The sequence below is a fragment of the Leptonotus elevatus genome, chromosome 3 (assembly GCF_054856555.1).
Source record: "Leptonotus elevatus isolate MCC_2025b chromosome 3, RoL_Lele_1.0, whole genome shotgun sequence".
Lineage (NCBI taxonomy): Eukaryota > Metazoa > Chordata > Actinopteri > Syngnathiformes > Syngnathidae > Leptonotus > Leptonotus elevatus.
The window spans coordinates 786,159-805,869 of NC_141241.1; the positions used below are offsets into that span (position 1 = coordinate 786,159).

At 41.1% G+C, this 19,711-nt stretch overlaps 4 protein-coding genes and 1 pseudogene across 7 annotated transcripts; 3 read left to right on the plus strand and 2 right to left on the minus strand.

Moving 5' to 3' along the window:
• The first annotated feature begins 285 nt into the window (after window positions 1-285).
• Window positions 286-4,143, plus strand: LOC147176559 (uncharacterized). Its single transcript, XM_086071183.1, has 2 exons — window positions 286-709; window positions 1,907-4,143. Exons 1-2 carry the CDS (start codon window positions 586-588, stop codon window positions 3,325-3,327), a joined length of 1,545 nt encoding a protein of 514 aa, XP_085927309.1. The 5' UTR covers window positions 286-585; the 3' UTR covers window positions 3,328-4,143.
• Window positions 4,144-4,403: 260 nt separating this feature from the next.
• On the plus strand, window positions 4,404-10,421 carry LOC147176560 (uncharacterized). Of its 3 annotated transcripts, XM_086071182.1 has the most exons (3): window positions 6,168-6,613; window positions 7,024-7,224; window positions 7,972-10,421. In XM_086071182.1, the coding sequence occupies exon 3, from the start codon at window positions 8,142-8,144 to the stop codon at window positions 9,402-9,404; it is 1,263 nt and encodes a 420-aa protein (XP_085927308.1). In that variant the 5' UTR covers window positions 6,168-6,613; window positions 7,024-7,224; window positions 7,972-8,141; the 3' UTR covers window positions 9,405-10,421. The 3 variants fall into 3 exon arrangements, with proteins under 3 accessions (XP_085927307.1, XP_085927308.1, XP_085927306.1); XM_086071181.1 differs by lacking the exons at window positions 6,168-6,613; window positions 7,024-7,224 and adding an exon at window positions 4,404-4,594; XM_086071180.1 differs by lacking the exon at window positions 7,024-7,224.
• Window positions 10,422-10,952: 531 nt separating this feature from the next.
• Window positions 10,953-13,939, plus strand: LOC147176561 (uncharacterized). Its single transcript, XM_086071236.1, has 2 exons — window positions 10,953-11,435; window positions 12,139-13,939. The coding sequence occupies exons 1-2, from the start codon at window positions 11,345-11,347 to the stop codon at window positions 13,071-13,073; spliced, it is 1,026 nt and encodes a 341-aa protein (XP_085927362.1). The 5' UTR covers window positions 10,953-11,344; the 3' UTR covers window positions 13,074-13,939.
• Window positions 13,940-14,240: 301 nt separating this feature from the next.
• On the minus strand, window positions 14,241-16,797 carry LOC147176562 (uncharacterized; annotated as a pseudogene). The gene is made up of 2 exons (XR_015094356.1): window positions 16,382-16,797; window positions 14,241-15,796 (listed from the first exon to the last, which is right to left on the minus strand). The product of XR_015094356.1 is annotated as an uncharacterized LOC147176562 (transcript).
• Window positions 16,798-17,831: 1,034 nt separating this feature from the next.
• On the minus strand, window positions 17,832-19,631 carry LOC147176563 (uncharacterized). Its single transcript, XM_086071234.1, has 2 exons — window positions 19,241-19,631; window positions 17,832-18,804 (listed from the first exon to the last, which is right to left on the minus strand). The coding sequence occupies exons 1-2, from the start codon at window positions 19,392-19,394 to the stop codon at window positions 17,915-17,917; spliced, it is 1,044 nt and encodes a 347-aa protein (XP_085927360.1). The 5' UTR covers window positions 19,395-19,631; the 3' UTR covers window positions 17,832-17,914.
• Between the last annotated feature and the right edge of the window lie 80 nt (window positions 19,632-19,711).

Genomic DNA, 19,711 nt, shown 5'->3' on the forward strand with positions numbered 1-19,711 from the left:
ACAGATCAAGTTAAATGTGCAACACTTTATTTTCATATAACTCTTGTAAGTGTTTACATTTCGAAATAATCACTAATACAACATTCCTACAAAATAATAATGTTCTATATGTGGTGAGACATTTTTGGAACAGGCCCGCGGGCTCCTCAGGAAGTCCTCGGGGGTTTGCTGGTTTCTATAGGCAGAACGTTGGTGACCCCCTGATTGACTGACGTTGCAGTAATCATTACAGGTCAGTAGGTGGCAAACTACTCTCAAATCTACAAGCATTTTGACCAAGTGCTGTTGCCGTACTTTTGGAGCGCTGGTCTGCGTGCGCACACAACCACGCTAGTTTTACTAAAATATTGTTTGTGAATTACTACTTATGGATGCAGTACGCCCATCTCTACTGAACTGGACACAAAGAACATTTGTTCAGTCTTCATGGCAGATAAACTCGTCTCCGTGCACGTTGAAGCTTCTCAGCCTAGCTTAGCTTATTTTAGCTTAGCTTGCTAGTTGCTAACAAAGAAGAGACGCCTTGTGTGCACGACACATCGCTAAGCTGAGGTTAAATGTGAGTTGGGAAGTCTTCGTGTCAAAATGTGTGCAAGAACGACAGCACAGTATATGGAGGAACTCTGTCGAACAAAAGAGGAGAAGGAGCGAAAACGTCAATTACTGATCGCCATTTGCAAGCAGCCTCGACTCGTATTGCACAGAATAGGTTTGTTCGTTTTTCTTTCTCGCTTGTTTAATCACAACGTTCATTTCTTATCAACGAGTTCTTTGTTCATTTAGTGTTTATTTTTTTTGTTATCAGGCACATGCATTTACAAAAAAAAACATTTTTTCGCAGTGGTTCTATTTCGCCACCTAGCGTTAATTTGCTGTGAATCGCACGAGAAATTGTTCAAGAGAGCGGTGATCAACGCCATTTTTGCCACATTAGATCGTGAATGCTTTGGGGGAGGGGGGGGGGGGGGTTGTATAAACATCGTGGCATTGAACACAGGTCGATACAACCAAAGTGCGGTTCACAGGGCACTGGAAAAAATATCACAAAAAACAACGCACATACGCACACGCGCGATATGGTCTTCAAATATGTGTGAGTCTTCGTGACAACATTTGTGAGTCTTCATTCTTCAGGGATAGGGCATTTTTACATGTTTCAGAGCTTTACATAGTTGACTTGCATCTGTCTCTTCGAGCTGTGAATATTGGCTTTACCTTTGACCGTGAATGCTGCCGTGATGGAGTCCGATTCGGTCTGAGTCGCTGATTACCTTTCTCTGAGGGTTATGGTTAAGGTTAGGCCGGTAATGCCACGAATAGCCTATTTTCAGTGACAAAGCAAAAAGTTCATGGAAAGAGACAGAAAAGGCGAAGCAAGGTAAGCACCACGCACGCTGTGACAAAGTGAGCTGCACTTGCGCTGGTTCATCTTGGCCTCCTATGGAGCACCCGCAAAGCGTCATTGTAGGCCACCTCCAGCCTTTGCAAAACTTCCTTTCTTGTAATTGGACCAAAGGTGAGTGGTGTGCAGTATGATTGAAACAACGCAATCTTCACCTCGTCCGTTCAGGAACCAAACACACCCAACATGGACGAATGGAGGTTGCAATTAATTCAAGTTTCCTTGTTGAATGTTGAAGAGGGAGAGGCGCTTCGTACATTTTTAGCCTTCCTTTCCTTCCTTCCTTCTCATTTGACTTCTGATCATAGCTCACATTATTGCTGGAAAATGATTTGAAATTGCATATCTTGGTCTCGTTTTCTTTTTACGCAAACTGGCATTTGAACAATTTTATGATCGGGACTGTATCTTCATTTTCTAAAAAGGGGTGTATCATCACCGTTATCAATCTTCTTCCTATTATTACCTCAGCAAACCATGTGTTTGTCTTATTTTGTCCTGCAGACGTTAATGAATATCTTCGTCCTGAGCAGCAACAGCCGTCAGAGTACCCCCACATCAAAGAAGAGGCGAAGGAGCCAGATTTCCCTCAGATTAAAAAGGAGGAGGAGCAAGAGCACCCTCACATTAAGGAAGAAGAGCAGGAAAATGAAATCAACATTCAAGTGGCTGGTGTCATGGTGAAGAGTGAAGAAGGTGATGGAGACCACTTTGGAGAGTCGCAGTCAGACGACGGTGACGTAACCTCACACTCTTCAAACTACGATGAAGATGATGATGAAGTACAACAGGCCAAATTTCATGACAAATGGCACAGATACAAACATCGTTATACTTGTTCTCACTGTGACAGAATTTTCCCCTCAAAGTCATCGTTGGCAACACACGCAAGATCACACAGTGGAGAAAAACCTTTTGCCTGCTCAGTTTGTGGGAGATGTTTCTCTCTGAAGCCAAATTTAACAAGACACAAAATCTCACATATTGACGATAAACAATTTTCTTGCTCAGTTTGTGGCAGTACATTCACTCAAAAGGAAGCTTTAAAGAAGCACTCCATGGTGCACAAAGGAGAAAGACCTTTCGTCTGCTCAGTTTGTAGCAAAAGATTCAGGCGAAGTGGAGATTTGAAAATACACACAACAACACACACTGGAGAAAAACCCTTTTCCTGCTTACTCTGTGGCAAAAGATTTTCTTTAAAAAGACTCTTAAAAATGCACACAAGAACACACACGGGAGAAAAGCCTTATCCCTGTGAGGTTTGTGGCAAGAGATTCAGTAACACGGGACATTTATTAAGGCACACAAGAACCCACACTGGTGAAAAACCTTTTCCCTGCTCAATTTGTGGTGAAAATTTCTCTATAAAGGCAAATTTAAGAAGGCACATAAGAAGACATAATGGTGAGAAACCGTTTGCCTGCTCAATTTGTGGTAAACGATTCTGCCAGGATGGTCTTAAAATGCACCTGAGAGCACACACAGGAGAAAAACCTTACTGCTGCTCCGATTGTGGTAAAAGATTCTCTTCAAAGACACATTTAATAAGACACACAAGATTACACACTGGAGATAAACCATATGCTTGCTCAGTTTGCGCTAGAAGATTTACTCGGAAGGAAGATTTAACGGCACACACAAGAACGCACACTGGTGAGAAACCATTTGCCTGTTCAGTTTGTGGTAAAAGATTCTCTATTAACAAGTCTTTAGCCGTACACACAAGAATACACACGGGCAAGAATGTTTTTCCATGCTCAGATTGTGGGAAGATTTTTATCAAAAAGTCCAATTTAAAAAAACACACAATGATACACACTGGTGAGAAACCGTACAGCTGCAGTGTGTGTGACAAAAGATTCAATCAGCAGAGTCTTGTTAGCAAACACAAGTGTCGTGGGCTGAAGAGCGGCAGACAATGAAGTGGCAAAATAAACCGTTCCCGCTTCGTTGGGAATCATTCTCTACTACCAAATTTTCAACTCTAGTCTGTATAGTTGACTCAATTTGGAGAATTGGTGAAAGTATTGATAGATGGAAAGTTGCTGATCATCTATTAGGATGAAAAAGCTACGAAGCTTGAAAAAGCCCTTTTAGAGGGAAAAGAGATGGTTCACTGAATTTGGTGACATCGTTTTGCATGGATTAGGGTTAGTCAACTCAAATTGAAAAATGTCCAGATTGAGAACATTTCTGGAAGCAAAGGTCCGAAAAATCATTTAGTGTGTGTTTATTGTGATATGTATGATATCGAAGTAACCTTGTTGTATTTGCATCTGCATGGAATCAATCGGTCAAATTGGTGGACTCCGGGAAGAATAGTGATGGTTTCTGGACAAGCTAATAGAGGTCTCAAATAAGTCACATGGGGAAAAAACTGCTGCTATGTACAGTTGTTTTTTATTTAAAAAAGATGACTGAATGATGACCATCGCAATATTTTCTTGTTTTGTAGAATTTGTTGATAGTTTTTTCTGAAATGCTTTGTACTTTCATTTGAATTGTATTGAAATGAACATGGAATGTGTTTTGCATGACCTTTCATGTTTTCTTAAAAAAAAAAAAAGTTCACGTTACAAATTCTGCCTGTGTAATCAAACGTGTGAGTAAAACTGTGTATTGTTCTCTTCTCTCATTTGGTAAATTAAAGTTAAGCTGCGTAATAAAAAAAAAAGATTAAAAAAATGAGCAAGTCAGCAAAATGTGAAAAACGTATGTAGCCTATGTGTTGAAATAAAGTGATCTTCAAAAGAAATAAAGTTTGAGATTCTCCCTATTTGTTTAACATATTGGCACAACAATCAAGTCTCAAATAATTTGATCTATTTCAATTGAACAAATGTTGACAATTGAACATTTTGATTTGATTGACTTTTGTATTTTGTTTTATATAAAACGGAACCATTTTTGAAACGTTAGCCACTGCAGTCAATAATCATTACAGACCGATAGGTGGCGCAGTCGGAAAATAGAAGAAGGAGACCACGACGAAGAAGAAACGGCTACTATTGACATTTTACGCGACCAAGCGAGCATCGCTAAGTCATTCTTTCCGAATTACTTCTGTAAGGTACCGAAGAGTCGATGCGGTACGTCGATGACGTCAGACATAATTTGTTCAATTGTACGTCTGAACAAATGAAGACAACGAGCGTAAAGACGCCATTGGCGAGAAGCCTCGAGCTGCAGGTTTGTTCACGCCCACTCTGGTTTCAACAGTGACCATTTTGTGTCGCGTGTGTTTTAGGTACATTAGCACTATTGCCCAAATGATTAGAGTTATCGAAAGTAAATATCCCATTTGTGTAGTCCTCCATGAAAGTGGAAGGATTATTTTTGTGTTGAATTAAATGAAAACATTTGCTTTGACTTTGGAAAGCAATTAGGCTACAACATACCCCCTACCCCGAGAAAAAAAAACAGTATCCGAAGCATAATTAATTTAGGCTTGTCAATTTTCTGCATTGTTAATTTGAAATAATGTCGTGTTTTTCAATAAATTAAAACATATTTAAAATAATCATCATCATCAAGAAAGTAATAAACAGAATGATTAAACTGTTATAAAAAAAAGAAGAAGTCATATTTGTGCACACGGGTCGAAATGACGCGATGAAACACATTTTTGTAGCCTAAAAATGTGCAGAACAGTACAAAATAATTGTAAATAGATATTTTTAGAAAACTTGAAGCTGTTTATGAGCGACGATGTCATCCCTTCTTTTTTCACCTCTGTAACGATGATATGTCATATACAAGTGCTGTACCGAAACTAACATGCTCGAAAGAGGAATACATGATTAGCGCCTGAGTTAAAAGAAAAAGAAAAGAAAAAAGACTTAGATATGAATAGGTGGGTATGACCTGCTCCTCTTAGGGCGTCCATGCTTTCAGGTATTGTACAAACTTTGATGGGACAGTGCCCCCCCCCCCCCCCCGCTAATATGGCCGCCATGCACAGTATGTCCATGCATTGCATTGAATGGACACAACAGCACCACTGTCAACATTCCTGCTCCTGCCAAACCTTCACATTCTTGTTTTGCCGAGGAACTTTCCTTTCCTATTGTTGCACGATAATGGGGATTTATTGCATAAGAATAAGTATTCTCATCAAAAGTTGGTTTGCTACAAATATTGACATACTGAGTCAATTCTGACATTATCCTGCCAACTTTTTCATCCATCCCCGGCGATTGCTTTTGTTTGCGTAGACTTGCTTCTGTCAAGTGCTGTGAACAGCCCTTGCGGGTAAATCCGTTTTTCATCCTTTCGTAAGAATTATAACCAAGCCATCCATTCAAACGTTCCACAGTGAGTTTAGACAAAAGACTATTATTGCTGTTCAGGTCTCCTTTAAAAGTAAACACCAAACTGTCCTGCAAAAGTGTTTCATAACAAATGCACAGCTGATCACTCTTCCTGAAACGGTATCCTCTCTCTTCTGTCATTGTGAGTTAACTGTGATAACCTTAACGATGTTTGAAGAGGATTCCATTTTTGGTTTCTTTCATTCCTTTATTTAACCATGTAAGGAACTAAATGACACTCTGCTTTTTCTGTATTTTACAAGGACTTTGAATTAAATGTATTTAGATCGGATCTTATACTTTTTAAAATATATATAAATAAATAAAAATAACTATAATAATAATAATGATGATGATGACGACAACATCGCGGCCTGTGTCCAAATTCACAAGGCTGAGTCCTCGTAAGGCCGAACGTGTCGGTTGCATGACGTCACTCGCCCAAGTGACAATTGCCGAACTACTTCCGCTAAGATCTACTTCCGTGCACTTTTAACGTAACTACACGGGTTCACGAAATACTTTTCTCGAATTGTGCGGAACGTACTAAAACGTCTTCAAGACTCCCGTTCCTACTTTACTGGACCAAAGCATTTTTCATCAAATTTTCGTGTCCTGGTGAACTCGTCACGCTACTCAAGCGTGTTTATCTTAGCTTAGCTTAGGTTAGCTTACTTTAGCTTAGCCGAGCTACGTTTTGTTTGCTCTCAGCACTTCGCTCAGCAGAGATCCAGTGTGATTTAAAATGTTGTTGATTCTCGTGCGAAAACGCGCACAACAAGCATGAAAAGAGAAGAGTACGAGGAGGAAATTTGTCGGACGAAAGAGACCAAGTTGCAACGTCGTCAAGGGCAGGACGCGATTTGCAAGCAGCCTCGAGTTGTGCTCCGCCGATCAGGTTCGTTCTCTTCTGACTTTCTCTTGGTTATTAACTAGCGCAAATATCCATGTTTATTTTGTCGTTTTGGTCAATGTAACTAACTTCCATACTTTGAAACGACTTTTTTTTTTTTTTAATACAATTGTATGGTTCCTTGATTTGCGAGTTTTATTCGTTCCGTATCCAAGCTCGTAACAAAAAAAAAAGTTTACCCAGTTTAGATTAAATGAAATGTCATTCATCTGTTCGAAGGGCTACACTTCTGGGCGTCAGGTTCAACTACATGTCACTTACTCGTTATTCTGACTAGGACTGCAATTAACCATTATTGTAGAAATTGATTAAATTGGTGATTGTTTTCTCCATAACTTGATGATTATTACTTGTAAAGGAACCTTATTGTAAAAAATACCCTTTTAATTTTCTAGGTTCCACACGTGTTCGTTTTCGTGAAAGGACATAATAACAACGACCAGTTCCAAGCCAACCAAATTATTCCTGACAGAGGAGTCTATTCATACAGAGCTGTGGTCTTAGATGATGTAGACTGACACAAACTAGCTGTCCCTTGACCCTTTTCATACAATTGTTCAAAGCAAAAGTGAGGCAGTTGTCAAGCCGCTTCGAAGGTGGGTGGAGGTGCAGTCATCGTGAAACTCGGGGTCGAGTCTTCGTCTGAAACGGTCCATTGTCGCGGAATCGTCGTCTTTATCCTCCTTCTGCAGATGTTTCCTGTTGTGATGACTGCTTTGCACGTCTACGTCCAATTACGCAAGAAGCTTTGATTCGTTTCAATGTTAGCTCTTTTTAAATGTTACACTGGTTAAATGATTTCTTCCCATTACTGGTTTGGTCCTAACATTGCTGAAATGATCATGTTGATCGACCGTGGTTCTCGAAGCAGGTGTTTGCAAATGTCTTATTTTGATTCAACACAAAGATGATCAGTCTGCTTTCTTGAAGGACTACAGAAATCAGAGTGCTTTTGTGTGTGAAAGGCTGAAATCAGAGATTTGGACAATTTTAAGATAAACGCTGACTTGAGAAAGATTTTTTTCGATTATCAAGTTAGTTCTTCATTAATATTAGTGCTAATTTACCAGAACTGTTACATATTGTCCATATTTTGTTAGTGAAATCACTCAATTGTGCTTTTACGGATATTTTAAACATTTTAAAGTCATGAATAATCACATTACTCAAACAGGTTGAAAGAGCTTAGCTTTTAATAAATGCAATTATGTCTCAATAATATAGGGTCAACATAAAAAAAAGAAGAAGAATGAAATACAACCTTTAATTTAAGTGAATTTATTCAGTGGGTGGGAAAAAAGTTTGGACTTTATTAAGCTATGTTTTTGTCTTGTGTCCTGCAGACATCATTGATGAAGTTCTTCGTCCCGGGCAGCAGGAGCAGGAGTTTCCTCACCTTCAAGAGAAAGAGCAAAAGGATCAAATCAGCGAGTTCCCATTAAGTGGCGTCACTGTGAAGATTGAAGAAGGTGATGGAGAAGACGACTGTGGAGGATCACAGACGGACGGCCTCATGGCGCCACTTTCAGATGGTGACAACATCATGTCACACTCCTCCTCCTCCTCCGATGATGATGATGACGATTATGAAGACTCGAAAGGTGATAGGACATGTCACGCGGACAGCAAATGTTTGAAATGTCCTTACTGTGGCAAAACTTTTTATAGGAAGTATTTGTTGAAATCCCACGCAAGAACACACACTGGAGAGAAACCTTATCGCTGCTCAGTTTGCGGTAAAAGCTTCTCTCTTAAGACAAATTTATTAACACACACAAGAATACATACAGGAGAAAAACCTTATCTCTGCTCCTTTTGTGGTAGAAGCTTCTCTCTAAAGTCCAATTTAACAAGGCACACAAGAACGCACACAGGGGAGAAACGTTTTGCCTGCTCTGTTTGTGGGAAAAGATTTACTGATAAGAGAAATTTAACATCACACACTAGAGCACACACCGGAGAGAAACCTTTTGTCTGTTCAATTTGTGGCAAAAGCTTTTCTGTAAAGGCAAATTTAACAAGGCACACAATTGAACACACGGGGGAGAAACTTTTTGCCTGCCCAGTTTGTGGGGAAAGTTTTTTTACAAAGAACAAATTAATATTGCACACAAAAACACACACAGGGAAGAATTCCTTTGCTTGCTCTGTTTGTGGGAAAAAGTTAAATCGACAGATAGATTTAACAATGCATGCAAGAACACACACAGGAGAAAAACCTTATCTCTGCTCAGTTTGTGGTAAAAGCTTCTCTGTAAAGTCAAATTTAACGAGGCACGCGCTAAGACACACAACACACACTCTGGAGAAACGTTTTGCCTGCTCAGTTTGTGGGAAAAGATTTGCTGAAAAGAAACGCTTAACAATGCACACAAGAACACACACTGGAGAAAAACCTTTTGCCTGCTCGGTCTGTGGTAAAAGCTTCGCCATAAAGTCAAATTTAACAAGGCACACATTGAGCCACACTGGGAAGAAACTTTATGATTGCTCTGTTTGTGGTAAAAGATTTGCTGAAAAGAGAAGTTTAACATCACACACAAGCACACACACTGGAGAAAAAGCATTTGCATGCTCAGTTTGTGGTAAGAGATTAACTCAGAAGGCAAGTTTGATACCACACATGCGCAGACACACTGGGGAGAAACCGTTCCGTTGCTGTGTGTGCGATCAAACCTTCACTCATAAATACCAGATGAAGAAGCATGTTTGCGCTGGCGACAAGACTGACGACGACGGTGAAGATCAAACTGAAGCAAGTGAGGCTGTGACGTAGGGCTTAATTTGACTCAACACGGGAAACCTCGCCCGGACCCGGACAGGATTGACCGCTCTTTCCGGATTCCGTGGGTGGTGGTGCATGGCCGTTCTTAGTTGGTGGAGCGATATGTTTGGTTAATTCCGATAACGTACGAGACTCCGGCATGCTAACTAGCTACGCGGCCCCCGAGCGGTCGGCGTACAGCGAGATTGAGCAATAACAGGTCTGTGATGCCCTTAGATGTCTGCACGCAAAAAAAAAAAAAGAAGTTGATCAACTTGTTTGTCTCAACCACAAAAATTGGTGGACACGAAAATGTATGCGTTCAAATAAAATGACGGACTGACGATGATGGACCAGCAAAATCCTGTAAATTGCCCACCTGGATATTTTGTTAAGCAATGTAATATGTCCTCTCATTGCGTGTTAGAATGCTTAGCTTAGCATAGCATAGTGTGCTCCAGCGGAGTAGCCATTAATGGCCGTGAGAGCCAACAACACCCAAACCTGCTTTATACGAAAAGCAATATTCAAATGTTGTTTATTCTGAAGTTAGTCTCATGTTCAAACATCAATTTGGCAAACTCAAGTGTTGTGTGTTGAGGCGTCTGTATCAACTGTATTAGTTTAAAAAAAAAGAAGAAGAAGTAACGAGCAGTAGTGAAGGGATTCCCTGTGTAATCGATAGCATAATTGATAGGATCAGATTTGTTGGTGATTGTCTTACTGTCATGTAATTCTTGACTCATTCCCAACATCGCTATCCAGTGGAATCTGAATTTACAAATGATCAGATTTATGAAGAATTCCCCTTTGCATGGTAACATTGGAAAGAAAGAAATGGCTTGGGTTTTGCCACTGTTTTGCATTGATATATATAATATTTGGTCCGGACATGCGGAAGGATCACTTGTGCGTTTCCTGGCACGTCGTAAACCTCATTAACTCGCCCAACTGTCTCCGATATTCGTCATCTGTGCACGCTTTGTGTCTTTTGTACTTTTTCCAACAATAAATATAACTTGAATAGCTTTTTGTGTGTGTGGATGCGTTTAGGCGAAGACTACATTGATCTCTCGTATTCGAATTTCCACACCAGCGGGAACGAGAGCAGCAGCTTCATGTTGGGCGGCACCGCCAAAAGGTTCTGTCTGAAAAGAAACAGACGACAACTGTGCACCCATGAGAACTTTTTCTTCTCACAATCGGTTCACTTTACAACAACTGGGTGGTAATATTTGTCACTGTGAACACGTTTGACCCAAAATAAAATAAAACAAAAGCACAAATGGGGGGGGGGGGGGTATTTATTTATTTTGCCTGCCTACATTACAGTATTGCATCAGCAAGACCTGCTGGTTTGTTGACAAAAGTCATAATTACTACGATAAGACAATAAAATGAGTTGCGTTCTTATTTTTATTATTGTTAGAGTTTAAAATTAGGATTTTCAACGGGTTAGGACAAACTCGGTTCTCGAGGGACGAGGTCCTGCATGTTTTGGCTGTTTCCCAGCTCCAACGCACCCGTGGACCTAAAGGGTGGCCGGTGTTTTTATTTTTTACCTTCTGGATGTGGGTTTGACACATCTGCCGGGACTCCAAAGTGCATTGTAGGTTTTTGTCGTGTGGTGCGCGTCACATTTAGTTTGTCCAAGTGGACTTTCCGTACTGCTTAGCTCTTCGGCCTGCGTACGCAACCACAACAACACGAATCTCACAAATAATTATTCCTGAATTAAGACTGGACGTACAGAATCCGCGTCCCAATACGTTCATCATGACGTCACTGTACTAAATCATTCTTTGCTAAGTATTTGTGTCCGTATCAAATCGTTTTGGTGCACTTTGAAGCTGCTCGGTCCAGTTTAGCTTCGCTTAGCAATGCCTGCTAGCCGCTAATCAAGAGCGCGACGCCAGAACTTAAATGCAAAGTGTTGTGATTATCGTGTGAAAATGTGTGTAAAAAGCGTGAAGGAAGAAGAGTACGAGGAGGAACTTTGTTGGACCAAAGAGGAGAAGCAGCCAACACTGGAGGAAGCAGCAGGTTGGTGCACTTCTTAGTTCTTACTCTCACTACTTTCCGCAAAGTATATTGTCTAAAAACACAAAACCAAATAAAGTGTAACAAATTGACTCGTTAAATGCAGATAAAGGTAAGATCAATTGTATTAGTCCCTCAATGGGCAATTTCGCCATCACTGTACGTACCTTGTTGGAAGTGTACCTTTCTAAGGGGCGTGTTCTAATTTTGTAGTTTTTATTATTATTATTATTAGATCTTACATTTTATTATATGGGTCAATTATTGTATTTTCATCATCGTCATTATGATTAATATTATTGTTGCTATTATTAAAATAATAATAATAATGCTGCACTACCTGATTCTCTCCTCCTCGGCATGATGTTCTTTTTCTGTCTTCAGATGTAACAAGACGCACAGCTTTATAAACGTCGAAAAATCTTGGGAATACTTCAGATTGTTTTTCTTTTTTTGGGTGCAAAAGTAAGACAAGCCTTTAGTTCTTATGGTCGATGGAACTGTGCCATGAATGCAGTTTCTTCTTCAGTGTTAAATCATGAACACGGACCTTGACTGAGGCGAGCGCTTTCCGAGATGTTGCTGTGCTCTTGCGCTCGTGACGCAGACTTAATGAGACGCAACTTAAGAGTCGCACCGCGACACTCGACTTGAGCAAAGCTTGACCCCACCAAACCATTTGTGTGCGTCTACTTGTGTCCTGCAGATGTCCCAGAAGAGGATTTTCGTCCAGAGCAGCAGGAGCTTGAGCGGCTCCTCATGAAAGAAGAAGAGCAGGAGCACGAAATCAGCACGTTTCCATTGACTGCCGTCTTTGTGAAGAGCGAAGACGGGGACGAAGACCACCGTGGAGAGTCAGACGGCCTCTTCGCTCCACCATCAGATAGTGACAACTTAGCGTCACAGTCTCCCGACGCTGAAGACCAAGGCGATATGAAAGGTCACACTGACAACAAATGTGTGAAATGTTCGGAGTGTGACAAAACTTTTTACAACAAGTCATTGTTGAAAATACACACAAGAACGCACACTGGAGAAAAACCTTTTAAATGCTCAGTTTGTGGGAAAAAATTCTCTCGTAAGGAAAATTTGAACATACACGCAAGAACGCACACTGGAGAGAAACCTTTTGTTTGCTCGGATTGTGGGAAAACATTTTCTGTAAAGACAAGTTTAACAACGCACACAAGAACGCACACTGGTGAGAAACCTTTTGTCTGCACAGTTTGTGGTAAGAGATTCGCTCAAAGAGGCACGTTGACAGCTCACACAAGAACACACACAGGAGAAAAACCTTTTGCCTGTTCAATTTGTGGTAAAAGATTCTCCAAAAACACAAATTTAACAGCGCACAGCAGAACACACACTGGTGGAAAACCTTTTGCGTGCTCAGTTTGTGGGCAAAGATTTTCTTTAAAGACAAATTTAATAATGCACACAAGAACACACACTGGGGAAAAACATTTTGCATGCTCAGTTTGTAGTAAACGATTCTCGAGAAAGGGAGCTGTAAGAAAACACAAAAGAACGCACACTGGTGAGAAAACCTTTGTGTGCTCAGTTTGCAGCTTCAGTTTTCTTGATCGTTCAGGTTTGATGAAACACATGGAAACGAATCACTTACCCTTAAACAAAGACTGAAGTACATGAAATTAGCCGCTAAGCTCAAATCATGTATCCTTGTTAATCTATCTGCCAGTGACATATAGGCGGTATTCTGGACCCATTTGCTTTTTTATGACTTTTTTTATTGGCTCAATAAAGGTCGGAAAAGACCAAATGTATTTTACTTTTCAATTTTGGGGTCATCATTCAGGATGTATTTGACTTCTCCACACTTTATTTCTTCGTCAATCTCCACATCCTGTAACTCCTGCTACCCTCATTTCTCTAGGTTTAGAGCGCCCCCTGCAGGTATTCACGTTCCAGCCGGTGAGCGCTGGTCACGTGAGGCGCTAGACCAATCGCAATGCTGTTATAGTGATAATGATATAAGATGCCGGTGTGTTCCCGGAAAGGACACGGTGGAGAAAATAATAAGAATAAGAGCGAGTTGGATGCGCCGTAAACCCGCACTTTGAATATGTGAACTAAGGAGCAAGGAGGACTAATAAACCTGGGACCTGACGAACCACCAACTTCACTCAACGCCTTCTACTGGCCTGGTAGGAGACCGTGATAGCCTTTTTTTTTTAACACATTTTCATTTGTTCGCACACTTATTTGCCCCCCAAAAAAACACGCAAAAACACTCGCACGCGCTGCGTTGGACTGTCGTCATTCATTCCGGTTGAAGTGAACTGAGAACTGAGAACTGAACTGCCCGTGAAACCAAGTCGAGCTGTGCAAAAAGTGAATATTTGTGGAACTTGAGTTGTGGGATACGTTGGTTGCCTGTCATATTTTTTCACCCCTCATGGATAAATGCTATGAAAACATGCCAAGGGAGTATTTAAGATGCGTATGTTTTTGTTACGGTTTTCACTTACTGCTGAGGAGGTCCGGAATGTAACTGGCGTTGTGTGTGTGTGTGTGTGGGGGGGGGGGGGTAATGTGTTGATAATAAATGTATGCTCATGCTCACTATATGTTCAGAATATATATCATCTTTGGCCAATTCTTATTTTTAAAAGTCACTGAAGATGTACAGTATGTTCCAATTCCAATTATTTCCCCAGGAAAAAAGAACAATTAAAAAAATCACCAAAAGAGAAACAATAATGTAAAATGTCATGTTGCATGTAAACATCTGTAATGACTCAAGTATCAAACCCTCCCATGGATGCAGGAAACGGCACCATGCTTCTTTTGCCTCTCATCAATTTATTGAACGTCTTTACATCATCAAATTCTCAGTTGTTGTTTTGTCACGATCACACATGCAATTTTCCAGCTTCCCGCGGAGTCACTTTCTTCCGTCTGCTTCAGACTTCATTAAATTCTGCTCTTCTCCCCAAAACACTTGTGTCTCGTGACATGATGCTTATTCGAGAATCTTCTATCGCACACACTGCAACTGAATGGCTTCTCTCCCGTGTGTGTTCTTGTGTGCCTTGTTAAATTGGTTTTCATAGAGAATCTTTTGTCACAAACCGAGCAGACAAAAGGTTTCTCCCCAGTGTGTGTTCTTTTGTGTGTTGTTAAATTTGTCTTCATAGCAAACCTTTGACCGCAAACTGGGCAGGCAAAAGGTTTCTCTTCAGAGTGAATTACTGTGTGTGCTGTTAAATTTCTTTTCAAAGTGAATCTTTGATCACAGACTGAGCAGACAAAAGGTTTTTCTCCAGTGTGGATTTTTGTATGTGCTACTAGACTTGCCCTGAGACTGAATCTTTCATTACAAACTGAGCAGGCAAAAGGTTTTTCTCCAGTGTGTGTTCGTGTGTGTCTTGTTAACTCTGTCTTTAACGTGAATCTTTTTTCACAAACTGAACAGACAAAATGTTTCTCTCCAGTGTGCCTTTGTGTATGTGTTGTTAAATTTTTCTTTAAAGTGAAACTTTTCTCACAAACTGGGCAGGCAAATGGTTTTTCACCAGTGTGTGTTCTTGTGTGTGTTGTTAAATTTTTCTTCAAAGCAAATTTTTTCTCGCAAAGCGAGCAGGCAAATGGTTTTTCGCCAGTGTGTGTTCTTGTGTGTTTTCTTAAGTTTCCCATTTGAGAGAATCGTTGATCACAAACCGAGCAGACAAAAGGTTTCTCACCAGTGTGTGTTCGTGTGTGTGTTATTAAGTCTCTCTTCAAAGTGAAACTTTTTCCACAAACTGAGCAGGTAAAAGGTTTTTCCCCAGCGTGGATTCTCATGTGTGTCTTCAAACTGCCCTTATGACTAAATGTTTTTCCACAAAGAGAACATTTTGCACGTTTGTTGTCAGTGCAACATGACACATCGCCTTCAGCCTGTTTATGTTCCTCATCATCATCATCATCATCATCGTCAGTGTCAGTAGTGTGTGATGTTATGTCGTTACTATCAGCTAGTGGAGCTACAAATCCGTCTGCTTGTGAACCTTCATCACCTTGTGATGCTGTCATGTGTCGATTTGAGCTGCTGCGTGGAGGCTCCGCCCCTCTGCTATCCTCGCGTCCAACTTTGACTTCATCATCTTCACTCTTCAAAGGGGAAAAGGCCAACGGCAACATGATGAACTCTTCTTCCTCTTCCTCTTTAACATCGGGGTACTCTGGCTCTTCTACTTCTTCAATGTGAAGGAACTTTTCCTCATCTTCCTCTTTAAAATAAAGGTGCTCAGGCTGCACTTTCACTTCAATGAAGGGGGGGTCTTCCTCTTCTTCCTCTTCTTCCTCGTGGTTGTGGGAGTACTCGGGTTCCTGTTGCTCAAGATCAAGATCTTCACTGACATCTGCAGGACACAAGAAAGCAAGTTCACATTTGCTTTGGTTGAGCCAAAACTCTTGGTGTGATTTATTTTTTATCTGCAAGTCAAAAACATGCAAGTCCCAAGCCGAGGGGAGGCCAGGGTGCGTTAAAATGTCATTCATGTTAAAGTCTGATTTTAATTATTTCACAGACTTTGAATGTTTTTGTATGTTGTTAATTAACAGCACATTTTGTGCAAAAATCTCCTACGTGCTTAAATATATTTCAACATTTAGACTCCGATTGAAATTCATTCTTTATGAAACAAATTATTTGGCATAATTTTTGGATACCCGGAGGTATCTTTGGCCACCCCCCATTTATAAAAGTCTGGCTCCGCCAGCGGTTCCAAGTTACTATGGAGGGAAGACAATATCAAGCAAGTCAAGTTGAGTCACCACCAAATTTACAGCAACTCGAATCAAGTCATTACTTGGTTCAAGAAAATCCTAAATCAAGTCATCAAATCTTGCTCAGTCGCGCGCACGCACGAACGCGCACAAAAGACTTACTCCTACCGCTGTAAAGAAACTGTACAAGTACACGTGAGAGTAAGAAATGAACAAACCTGCTGTATGTAACACAAGCGAAGGCTGCTTGCAAACAGCGTCCAGTACGCGACGTAGCCGTTCGTTCCTTCCACAAACTTCCTCTTCGTAGCCTTCTTCTTTCACACTTCTTGTGCACATTTCCACACGACGATCACGACACTCTCACTTGATGACCTGTTGCAAACAAACGCGCCTCCTTTGTTAGCGGCTAGCGAGCTAAGCTATCCGGCGCGACCACAACGTGCACTGAGACCAAATGATGCGGACACGAAGATTGAACGAATTATGTTTTAGTGCATTAACGCTGTGGTGGACGTGCTGTGTTGAGTCTTCCGTACAATAAGTTCAGTACTGTAACCTGAATGTAACGATACGAATATTATCACACCGAATTCGTCAGGACGCTTTTACTTCCTGTTTCTTGCCGCGTAACGTCCGGTCATGGAATGTCATGCCATAAGCAAGACTGCCATCTAGTGGCAATGAAAGCACACAATAGATACTGAACACACAAGAACGCACACTGTGGAGAAACCCTACCACTGCTCAGTTTGTGGCAAAAGATTCACTTCCAAGTCCAATTTAACAAAGCACGCAATAATTCACACTAGTGAGAAAACATTCAGTTGCAACGTGTGTGAGAAAATTCTTTCGAAAGGATCATCTTAAGAGACACAAGTGTGCGGGTGAGAATAACTAAGGGGCGTTTCAACAAGCAGGTCGGTCGGTCGGTCGGTCCGTCTGTCTAATTTATCTAATCTATCTCAATATAGCGAGTCCTGCATTTGCAAAACCTGATGAGAAGGGCAGTGGTCATTATCTAGTTTTGTCACAACAGTACACGTACGATACTGCAGTTGAATTATTACAGGTGTGGTCCAAAGCTTACATTCAAGCTCATCGTGGCTCATGGCCATGAAAGCAACACTGGTCTGTGTTGTGGCAAGGTTTTTACTTTCTGGACCTACTTCTAGCAGTAAGTTGGATTTGTTTACCGTGTGAGTTGTACTCCACAAAGGCTGTCCGTTGTCACCAACTCTGTTCATAACATTTGTACCGAATTCTTCCGTGCAGCCTGGTCACTGAACGGGACGCACATCTAATTTTTTGCAGATGATGTGGTTCAAGGAACTCCTTTTTTCTGAGACTGAAGAGGCAGCATCTCCAAGCATTATCCTCAGTCGGAAAATGGTAGACTGCCGGGGATTGAACCCACAACCTCCCAGTCTCAGGGTGGACACTCTCCCACTAGCCCATCGAGCTGGTAGCGAGGCCAATGGATATCAGTCATCATGACTTTTCTGTTTATTATGTTCTATTGGACTGAAATGGAAACAATAGTGTAAAGAAATAAAACTGAGGAAGAAAAATCTCAAATGGTTTAACAACATCATTGGCAAACAACAATCATTTTTGCTTTACTGCATTCAAGTTCCTGCAGTTATAAATAATGAACACAATCCCAGATTGATGACTTATATTTTATTCCGGCTCACATATATATATATATATACTTTTACAGCTTCTTTAGCTACATTTTATTTACAGCTTCAGTGACTACTGCTCTTTTCGCCAGCACACTTGTGTCTCTTAACCTGATCCTTACGAGAGAACCTTTTCTTACACACATTGCAATTGAACGGTTTCTCACCAGTGTGTATTCTTGTGTGTGTTGTCAAACTGCAGCTTCGAGCAAATCTTTTACTACAAACTGAGCAGGAAAATTCTTTCTCCCCAGTGTGTGTTTTCATATGTTTAAACAATCCCGAATAAGCACTGAAACTAAAATTGCAGACTGAGCAGATAAAAGGTTTCTCTCCAGTGTGCGTTCTTGTGTGCGTTATTATACTTGCCTTCAAAGAGAATGTTTTACCACACACCAAACAAGCAAAAGGTTTCTCCCCAGTGTGTATCCGAGTATGTGTTCTTAATTGTCCCTTGACATAGAACTTTTTTCCACAAATTGAGCAGGCAAAAGGTTTCTCACCTGTGTGTGTTCTCATGTGAGTTGTTAAAATACTCTTTTGAGTTACTCTAAGACCACAGATTGAGCAGCCAAACGGCTTCTCCCCAGTGTGTGTTCTCATGTGTCTTTTCAATGATGACTTGTTGAAAAAAGTATTGCCACACTGAGAGCATTTCACACGTTTGTTGTCGGTGCGAGACGTCAAATCGCCTTTGGCGTGTTGGTCATCGTGAATGTCACGAGAGTGTGATGACGTGTCATCACTATCTGATAGAGGAGCTAAGAGGTTGTCTGCTCGTGATCCTCCGCAGTGGTCTTCCCCTTCATCTTCACTCTTTACAATGACAGTCAATGGAAATTCAGTGATATCAGGTTCTTCCTCTTCCTCTTTGATGTGATGGGGCTCGTGCTCTTCTTCCTCTTTAATGCGTGTGTGCACCTGCTGCTCGGGATGAAGGTCTTCTTCACTGATATCTGTAGGACATAAGAAGACAAACACCTGGTATGTTGTGACTTGGATACACGGAACATGTGTCAGGCCAAGATTTGAGAGAGAGTTGTGGGGCCCACCCGTCCATGTGGGGCCATTTTGCTGGGCCCCACAAGTTTAGACCTCTTTTTGAGGGTCAAGACTTGGTTTTAGAGTTTAGGTTTGAATTGTGTTATGGTTGAGATTAGGGTAAGGAATAGGCAATATTTTTTTTATGATTGGGGTTAGGGGAAGGAGCTAGGAAATGCATTATGTCAACGAGATGGCCCAACTAAGATAGTAAAACAAACTCTGTGTGTGTGTGTGCGGGTGCAAGCACAATATCCAGGCCGGAGTCCGGTTAAGAAAGATGTCACCCAAAATGGGAATATTGCTTAAAAGAGAAAGCAGCAACCGAAAAGATAGAAAAAGTGAACAAACCTGAACCGTGTAACACATTGTGGCGCTTCTTAAAAACAGACTCCAATAATTGACGTTGTCGTTGTTCCGTTGCACAACGTTTCTCCCCGTACTCTTCTTTAACCATTTTTGCACACATTTTACGCGTAAATCGCAACACTTTGCACTCGCGCATGGGCGCTGCTGAGCGACGTGTTGATAATAAACGCGCCTCTTTGTTCACGGCTAGCAAGCTGTGCTAAGCTAAACGAGCTGAGAAGCTTCAAAGTGCACTGAGACGAGTATATCCACTCACGGCGTTTTATTCCGCGACGTTATAGTACTAATGGATTTACTGCGTCGAGGCTAGTATGCTAAGCAAGAATTATTTAATGAAGCGCGTGTGGTTACAAACACGTACACGGAAGTAGATCTGCAGCGAAACCAGTACGGCAAGTCCACTTGGTCAAAGTACGTGTCCCTTTTGTGAACACGACAACAAGTTAACACTCA

What these genes read in the sequence shown, in the direction of transcription:
- LOC147176559 (XM_086071183.1), top strand. Translation starts at nt 586, where the DNA reads ATGTGTGCAAGAACGACAGCACAGTATATGGAGGAACTCTGTCGAACA. An exon ending in ACTCGTATTGCACAGAATAG is followed by an intron (nt 710 to 1,906) that starts GTTTGTTCGTTT and finishes TTTGTCCTGCAG; the next exon opens with ACGTTAATGAATATCTTCGT.
- LOC147176560 (XM_086071180.1), top strand. Translation starts at nt 6,499, where the DNA reads ATGAAAAGAGAAGAGTACGAGGAGGAAATTTGTCGGACGAAAGAGACC. An exon ending in AGTTGTGCTCCGCCGATCAG is followed by an intron (nt 6,614 to 7,971) that starts GTTCGTTCTCTT and finishes TGTGTCCTGCAG; the next exon opens with ACATCATTGATGAAGTTCTT.
- LOC147176561 (XM_086071236.1), top strand. Translation starts at nt 11,345, where the DNA reads ATGTGTGTAAAAAGCGTGAAGGAAGAAGAGTACGAGGAGGAACTTTGT. An exon ending in AACACTGGAGGAAGCAGCAG is followed by an intron (nt 11,436 to 12,138) that starts GTTGGTGCACTT and finishes TGTGTCCTGCAG; the next exon opens with ATGTCCCAGAAGAGGATTTT.
- LOC147176563 (XM_086071234.1), bottom strand. Translation starts at nt 19,394, where the DNA reads ATGCGCGAGTGCAAAGTGTTGCGATTTACGCGTAAAATGTGTGCAAAA. An exon ending in CAATGTGTTACACGGTTCAG is followed by an intron (nt 18,805 to 19,240) that starts GTTTGTTCACTT and finishes TATGTCCTACAG; the next exon opens with ATATCAGTGAAGAAGACCTT.